Genomic DNA, 8,969 nt, shown 5'->3' with positions numbered 1-8,969 from the left:
AGTCGCATGTTTGAAGCGCCTCAACTCCGTAATACATAACACACTAGCTTATAGTGTCGTTTTAATGCTGGGAAACTATTGCTGTGTCTCGATGTATGAACTTCTGTACTTACAGAGTACCAAAAGTTGAGTGTGGAGCGCTGGAAACTTCTCACACTCAATGTTCCCCATCTTTGCACCATGGAAATAAGTACATACGTGTGTTGTTTGTTTCACTATTAAATAAACGTACCACTATACTACTGTTTCAAAGAAGCGAAGTGAACAGTACAATGATTTGCCACAATTAATGCTAATGTTGCTAGCTAGCTAGTTAACCGGTAGCGGTAGTCACTTCCTGTGAGGGAACAGCAGCCCTGTGCGATTATATGAGTGTATAGAAGTATATATATATGGGCTTTTCTGATATTTAGTTATAGAGTAAAGTCATATCTCAGTCTTTAGGATGAACTAACCCCTCTGTGAACTTCACTTCAGCAGGTACACCGTTGTACTATTTGGAAATATTACCTTAATTTCCCAAAAAGTTCAATAACGTGGTAAATACAGCTGGTGTAGAAGTACTTTTTCATTTCTGGGAAACCAGGAGACATACTGTCAAAGGACAAATGAGTAAATAACAAAATTATTTACATTTACATAATCTGCTAAGAGAATTGTTCATTGATGTGAGGTTTTCATTGCTATAAAGCACGTCGAGCCTTCAGCTTCTTTGTCGTTTTTAAGATAGAGGGTTTAATGTTTTAGCTTAAGGGGACTTATATAATTATGTATTATTTACACCTGTGCTTTTCTACTGTGATGTACTGGAGGAAGTCAATTTAGACAGAATATACTTCAAAAACTAGATGCATACTTCCAAAGACACTACCAGATGATTATGGACCATTGCTCATTACTGCAATGGACAAAGCAAATACAGATGTTACTATGTTTACTGAAAAACACAAAGTAGTAAAGATTTGCCAACACTGTTAATGAGTACGCAAAATGGAATTGGGACGCAACATAAGGTTCATTTTCAAAATAGCAGTATAGAAGCAGTATTTCCTGCTAATGCACACATTGAAACAGAACAAATAAGATGCCGTGTGTGTGAAAGTAAGCGAGACCACCACGCATAAAAATGTTAACATTTATTGCTCTCTTCTGAATACTGCCCTGAAAGCAAAAGCATTCAGAGTATACACAGAAATTTTACAATTATATATGGTTTCACAAAGGCAGTGAACACATACCGTATTACAATCTACAAAAATCTACTTTACAGAAATTTAAAATTCTAAATATCAAAAAGTACAGCTGCAGAAAACAGGTGTAGAACTGGAACCAGAAACTGCTCTGGATATCGGTCGGTGAAACAACATGGTGACATCACGATACAAAGGAAGCGGAAGTCCTCTTTGTACTTACAGCTGGTTTTTGTAAACTACAACCGGCAGACCAAACAAAAACGTACTCTGAAAATTAACTGAAATTATGCTTTTTATAAATTATGGTGGGTTTTTATGCATCCAAAATATATACTTTTACAGGAGATGCCTTGTAGCATGGTCGTTGTATTGTGAGTTGGACTGGTAGTGTATCATTGCAAATAACAAAACAGGAGAAAGGTAAAAATAATAGGACACAATGGAAAAAAAAACATCTTTATAAGGATGTAGAAATCATTTTTAAAACAATGCATGTTGTCAACATCCTTGGTGGAAATTGGTGGAGTAATGAGTGATGCTGGGGTGGGGGTGGGGTGGGGGGGGGGGGGGTGGTTTACCTTCAAATAAAATTTTTACATGAGCTTCAGTCAGGAAAAGAAATGGTGGCGGTAGCTCGTTTTTATAAATAACCAGGGGCTGGTATGGCTGTTCTGACCCTGGTAGTGGTAGACCGGGCTTAAAGGGTACAAAACGTAGACTACAAATCCTGTCAATGTCCAGTGGCATTATTAGAAAAGAATCAGACCACTTCTGAACACAAAAAAAAAGGAGGAAGAATCCAGCCAAGAATCTGAAGGCTGCAGAAAACAAACCTCTTTTTAAGGACAACTTAAAAGCAGATCAATAAAATATTCCAGTTAAGAAATAAAACTTCAAATGAAAAAAAATAATGTATGTGTATGCCCACATCAATGCCGGGTATTTTTTTGGAGGAGTGTCCAAAAAGAAAAGCGGGGCGAGGCGTTTTGTCTGTACGAGTTGCAGTTATCCTCGTTCCCAGTGACAGTCAAGCTGGATTCAAGGACAAGCTGGTTTATGGTCACACATGGCTGCAGGGAGCAGGGGGATTTGGGGAGGGGGGTTCAGTTTAGTCCTGCTCCATGGGCTCTTCTGTGGTCCCAGTGTTCAAGGTGGCACTTTCCATGGCGCCCTCTGTAGGGGGTTCAGACGTACTGCTGGAGGGGGCGACGTCTTCTCTGGCGGCGTCTGCGCTCTCCTCTATGCTACAGCTGCTGCTCCCGCTGCTGCTGCTGCTGCTCACCGGGTCGCTGCTGCTCTCCTCGCCGTCCCTGCTGGTCTCCTGGCTCTCCAGGACGCAGGCCGGGGCTTGCTGCTCCGTCTGATCCATGTCGTTACCCTCCTCCTGGGAGCCGCACGGCACCTCCCTCTCGGCCTGCTCGGCCTCCGCACCGGAGCCGGAACACGCCTCGGTCTGCGTGCTGCTGCTCGGTTCTGTGGTGCGACACGGTCAGAAACATCTTTAGGAAACATCGTCTTCACACTAAAAGATCTTAAATCTGTCAAGAGAGTTTAATGATTGAGGGATGAATGACTGAATTTTCTTGTCAGGCACTTCAAGAAGGACCAGACAAACACTACTCAAAAGAGGAATACATCATCTCTTGAAAATAAAGCTGAGTAAACCAGACTTAGACAATATTGTTGTGGTTGATGAATGTTGCCCTCATTTACTTAAATATCAGAGCATTTCTCCTTTTTTAAATCTTTGTTCATAGTGGAGGCTTGCAAAAAGATCAAAGAAATCAAGGTTACACGGGGTAGTGTTATTGACAGACTAATGTATATTCAACTTTTGGGGGTAAAGTATTCCTTAAAAGTTGTATTTACACAAAATTGACTCACAAAAGTTTACAAAATGGACTCGATGTTTCTTTACATTACTGCAAAGAAACTTTATACATTTACATGATATGTATTTTAAGTCAATTACATGACAGATAACATGACAACAAGCCACTTATCATAACATCTTAGTTTGAAGATGACCAACGTCCACCTATAAAAAAAAATTCCCCACAAACTGGTTTATGTTTTAACAATTTCATGTTAAATAGGGTTGGAAATCATGCCTTATCGAACCATCTCCTCCTGCATAGACTGAGAAAGACTTTGGGCATAATTGAATATCTTTGCTGCCTTTAGAACATTGTCCCTCAATAGAGGAATACCCACAGTCACAGCTGAACTTGTTTTGAAAGAAAAATTTACTGAAATGATCAGCTTAAAGCGCTGGTTGGGATGAGCCTGTCGAAACGGGAGCTTACTGAGACACATTTTTAAATATGAGAGCTGCAATCTGGAATAACGCCACAATCTGAAAATGCCAATACAGTCACAACTCATCCCCTGATTCATACCAGAAAAGAAAAGAAAAACTGGCTGCAAATGTGGAATAGATTCATAACCGTCAACAAAACAGCCAATAAAACTGCATTAAATAAAACTCCAAAAAGAATCAGTCAGGCATCATTCAGATCACAAAAAGGGAAAACCTTAGACGATATTAAGAATCATTTCAATATAAAAACAATAATAATTGTATTGGTTTATGAGCATCTGTATCAAACAAGAATTTTGATTTAGTTTACTTATTATCTTTTAATAGCCATTTTACTATGTTTGAATATCTTATATTCACAATTTTACGTGCCATTTAAATATTGCAGTGGTCCATATGGTGCATTTAATAACATTTATATTAATTGTGCAGCCTAATTAGGTGGAGAAAATAGTGTTGTATAACACAGCTGTACCTAATAACTGGCAAATGAGTGTCATATGCAGCCAAAAGAAAGAAATTGCAGTACCGGTCCAGTTTTCCATACCTTGAGTGAATTCAGCTTTTTCTGTGTATCAAGGACTGCCTAAATGCTCATTTTCCCCTCAGTAATTCAAAAAACAAATACTAAATACCACACATGGCAAAAGGAAACAACCCTACCTTGGTCCTCTGGAGGAGCAGCACTGCTGGAAGCTTCATTGTCCTTCCTGTACCCGGCCTTCTCCTCTTCGTCCTCCTCCTGCACCATGGCTTCTGCCTCTTTCGATTGGCAGGTGGCGTGTAAAGGCCTCAGTGTGTCTGCCTCCTGCTCGTCCTCTTCGTCCTCCTCATCATCCTCTTCCTCGTCGTCCTTGCTGAACTTAAGTCTTTTCACTTCCTGTTGCTCGGCCTCCATGTCCTCCTCCGCTTCTTCTGGGTGTTTGTTCTTCACCGAGCTTCCCAGGGAAGCGCCCGACGCTGAAACCTCACTGAAAGAGCAAGAATTGGGGATGTGATTCCCGTGGATATGTGGAACATGGGTACATTTTCTGGTTTAGTTTCTTAAATACCTGGAGTCTTTGTCGTCTTCGTGCTCTGTGTTGAGGTCTTTGTTGTCTGTGCTGTCTGGCAGGCCGTTAGCTGATAGTGAGTGGGCCAGAGACAGCTTTGGTCGGTTCAGCGGCCGGGGAGTTCCAGGACCGTTCACTTTCCTAGGAAAAGCAAAAAAAGGAATAAAAAATAAATTCAACAATTAAGAAAAATATTATCAGTCTAATTTATGTTAGGTCTAGGATTAAAGACTAAATCTGTCACGTACCTCTCTGTAAAAGCAGATGTGTTCCCAGGAAGCATCACTCCATTCATTCTGTTGAGAGCGCTGCAACCATTTTTCCTGTACAAGCAAGTTAAGAATAAACATTCATCTTTATCCAGTGGAACATACAATTCACACATTTAGTTTACATCTAAAAGTGATTCGTTTTGGAAAAGACACTTACTCTGAGGTTGGGTGAACACAGCTTACCACCATTACATTCTATAGGGGGAGGAAGAAAGGGCAAAATTAGTTCAAAAACACTGAAAGCTGGTAAACAACTTCAGGGGAATAGCAGCTTGGGGCATACCTTCTCTACTCCCCGGAGAAACTTATCTGTTCCTGTGTAGTTCCTCTTGGGTTCTGTGAGCAGCTCGCACAAGCGCTGGATCGTAAATGGAATTCTAAAATGAAAGTAAAAGCAACAGACTCAGTACAAATGACTGAAATGAGTAATTTCTCATATTCTCAACATATCAAAAAGTGAAACATTATTGTAGTTTACCAGAAAGATATAGTATGAGGGCAATACTGTGGAGCTGATCTTTTATATAAGATATACAAATTCTCATGAGAACAGGAAGCTTGTGTACAAGATGGAGCTGCAGACGTTAACAACAACACAACGTTGGAAATACGTAAAAACAAAACTATCTGTCGTCTGATCGTCTATTTGACACGATTTTCATATTTTTGGGGAAATTATATCGTTTTTGACAAACAGAAATATTGTTTTCTGGCATCACTAACATTTTACAGGAAAACAAAAACAAAGGTAAAGCGGTTTTAGACAAAACGCTGGTTAGGATACTATGCAACCATTCAAATCAGGCTTGTAGGTCTGCTATTCAATTGGTTCAAAGTGCCAATTAACTCGATTAACGGGATTTTTGATACGTCTATAAAATGTAAAAAACATTTACGTCACAATTTTTAAAGAGCATTCTTTAAATGTTTTTGTTTTGACCAGCCAGAGACTTTTCTTCATAGCTTTTTTTGTTTAAGACTAACTCAACATAAAATCAATCGATTATCAAAGTTGTTTGCCAGGCAGATTGTCTATTGTTAAATTATGAATTGTTTTGGCTCCAATACAAATGTCTTTTTAATTTTAAAATTGGAAAAGTATGACAACAAACATTCAAAGCTTCCTTCAAAAACCTCAATATAAACCTGAAAAAAAAGTGTACATTAAAACAGCAATAGATTGCACATGTTGGTCACAGGGAACAAGACATGGTAAATCAGATCAGAACTGTCATAGAAATCTACTACTAAATGTGTTCACGTACCCATTGTATCCCTTGACAATTTTCAGGATTCTCTCCTTCATATCTTCGAATGGAATTGACTCGACGTTGGGATTTGCAGGACCTCTTTGCTCAGGTGCCGAGGCTCTGAAGTCATCCATCACATTCTCCAATTTAAACAGGAAGTAGTTCTTGAATTGAGACCATTGGACCCTGGAGTTTAAGGGTAAGTAAAAAAAAAAAAGGCTCAACACATTTTGTTTGACATATAATAGATGGAAAAACTGGCCATGTTGGACAAAAGCATGTAGAGAAGGAGAAACAAGGCATGGGCCATTTTAGGAAGTGGTCGCCATGTTTCAGGTTTCCCTCATTACTTACATTATTTTTTAGAAAGAAAATGTTACAAAACATTATCTTACAAGTGTAGTAACTGCTATTAAATGCTAAAGGTGCTAGTTTGGCACACTGACAGCATATTTGAATGAAGAGCCAAATAGATGTCATCACAGCTTAGGGTGGTCAGTTAGCCACAAAGCTAACAGGAATCATAACAACACCAACAGGCGCCGTCACAACTTTTTAGCTTTGTCCTAATGTTATAAAGAAGACGGGTATTAGAAGTTAATATGAGGTTAAAGCTAACTGTGTGAAAGCTAAAGGGCTATTGTTAGCTTGTGGTCTTTATTTACCTTCCAGTTCAGCTCTTACAACTTGCAACATAGTAAAGAAAAAGGGAACTAGTCAATGCTCACACAAGCATTTTAAAAATCAGTAGATTTTTGTCATTGTCATTTTTGTAAATTTTATGTTAAAACAGTATTTCCCATCCTTCTCGATTCCCAGCTGTGGCCTGTCATTTTGTCATTACTGTAGCTTCCAATCCACGTCCTAACGTCCCACAATGCCTTGTGTTGCTCACTGCCACTCACATCAAGATCCTATTTTCTATGCCGGTACGGATGTCGCATTGGCTATGGGAACATTAATTAAGAAGAGGCATGAAAATACAGTTGAAATAATGAATAAAATGAACAACAAACTAAGATCTTTCTTTTTGCAAATGTTGTTCTTCTACTCCACTACAATTCTGAGGCAACTCATATACTTTTACCCCACTACATTCAGTTACTTTGTAGGTTTGTATTAATGATGTGACATAAAGCAACACTTAAATAACCGTTAGGTACACCTGGAGTTTACTACCCTGCAGTTTACAAAGTCATTAAAACTAGCTGCACCTTTACCAGCTTTCATAAACACATTAATAAGTAGAATCAAAACATATTATACAGTCATTCAAATGTGACAATTAGTAGTTTTACTTTTGGTACTTTAAGTATATTTTAAATGCCAATACTTCTGTACTTTGACTAGAGAAACATTTTAATTGCAGGACTTTTACTTGTAACAGAGTATTCCTACACTGTGGTTCTTCGACTTCTAATTTAGTACAAGATCTGAGTACCTTTTCCGCTTCGTGTGTGTGTGTGTGTGTGTGTGTGTGTGTGTGTGTGTGTGTGTGTGTGTGTGTGTGTGTGTGTGTGTGTGTGTGTGTGTGTGTGTGTGTGTGTGTGTGTGTGTGTGTGTGTGTGTGTAGTAGTGGTAGTAACGTTAGGGTGAGGAGAGAATGTATCAGGCCTGCTATGTTCACTTACAAGGTCTCTCCTGTCTTGGCAATATGACATAGAAACTGCTCCAGAAGAGGAGATGCCTCCGTCTTTGCTTTCTTATCGAAATCTGGGGAGAGAAAACACATTTACATTACGTGGGAACAACGAAAACAACCCAACATTTCTTCAAAAACTAGCCTGAACCGAGATAGACAGGCTCTGATTTAACCTAGCTACATGTTTGATAACTCGGCTAAAAAGCTTGGTTGTTTTGCATTTCACCCACAAAACGAACCTTATTAGGAGGCGACACTCTGGCTGAAGACGATCACATTGTCTAATTAACATTACTTATTTACATAACGTAGCGGGCTAATGGTTGTTATACATATAGCTTGTTAGCTTGCTAGCTTGAAGTTTAGCACACTAGTTAGCATGTTTAGTTAGCCACAACCGGCAAACACTAGTCTACCATTAGCCAATTGCACTTGCTAGTTATTTCACTAAAAATATATGTCAACGTGTTTAATCAAATAATGACAGCAAATACATATACGTGAAGAACTAAGGATAACGTAAAGTGTCATAATTGTGTTAGCTTTTCCCCCTTGGCTAATCAATTGGTAAAGACAGCTAACCATTTCCGTGAACCAGCTTGTTAGCATTAGCAACTAGCTAGCGGCATTAGCCTGTGAGCAACAGTCCGTTTGTTTTCTATTATACAACGTTCAGCGGAAGCACACATATACAGCGTTGTCTCGATAAACACACAAACTATCGAAATAAAATGAAGTGACCTCGGAGCGCCTCTTGAAGCGAGTCGATCTCCATCACGCCGTTGCCCTCTGTCAGTGGATGTAAAAAGCAGACTGGCGGCTAGCTGCTGCTGCTAAGCTACGATCTCACAGGCAAAGAGGAGGGAGCATTTTAATATGGCGCCGTGAGGTCACTGCCTGTTCAGCAACAGGCGAGCAACTGTGCTGGGAAGAGCAGCAGAGCCTCATGGAGAAAGTATCTATCTTGAACAATTTAATAGATGTAATTTAAAAATACCACAGTAAATGTTACTACCAGTATCTGCCTACCTGATGATAACATGAATTAAACACACAGACACAGCATGATTGAAATATTACAACCAATATATTTGACTATTTTACTAAGAGGTCGGTCTAAAGTTTAGAAGAATACTCAGATATTTCATTTAAGTATGTATGTAATGTGCATATGTACCAAAAGTAATGTCCAATTTTAGAATCTTATATTGATTTACTGGATTATAATAAATCGTATGTT

At 39.1% G+C, this 8,969-nt stretch overlaps 1 protein-coding gene across 1 annotated transcript; it reads right to left on the bottom strand.

The window, feature by feature from the left end:
* Window positions 1–1,121: 1,121 nt before the first annotated feature.
* On the bottom strand, window positions 1,122–8,636 carry ppp4r2b (protein phosphatase 4, regulatory subunit 2b). The gene is made up of 9 exons (XM_063911712.1): window positions 8,471–8,636; window positions 7,719–7,800; window positions 6,103–6,273; window positions 5,121–5,214; window positions 4,995–5,032; window positions 4,814–4,888; window positions 4,566–4,706; window positions 4,177–4,484; window positions 1,122–2,666 (listed from the first exon to the last, which is right to left on the bottom strand). The coding sequence occupies exons 1-9, from the start codon at window positions 8,502–8,504 to the stop codon at window positions 2,302–2,304; spliced, it is 1,308 nt and encodes a 435-aa protein (XP_063767782.1). The 5' UTR covers window positions 8,505–8,636; the 3' UTR covers window positions 1,122–2,301.
* Between the last annotated feature and the right edge of the window lie 333 nt (window positions 8,637–8,969).

Source organism: Eleginops maclovinus, chromosome 20 (assembly GCF_036324505.1).
Source record: "Eleginops maclovinus isolate JMC-PN-2008 ecotype Puerto Natales chromosome 20, JC_Emac_rtc_rv5, whole genome shotgun sequence".
Lineage (NCBI taxonomy): Eukaryota > Metazoa > Chordata > Actinopteri > Perciformes > Eleginopidae > Eleginops > Eleginops maclovinus.
Note: the sequence above shows the minus strand (reverse complement) of the source record. Positions and strands in the feature narration are given on the sequence as shown.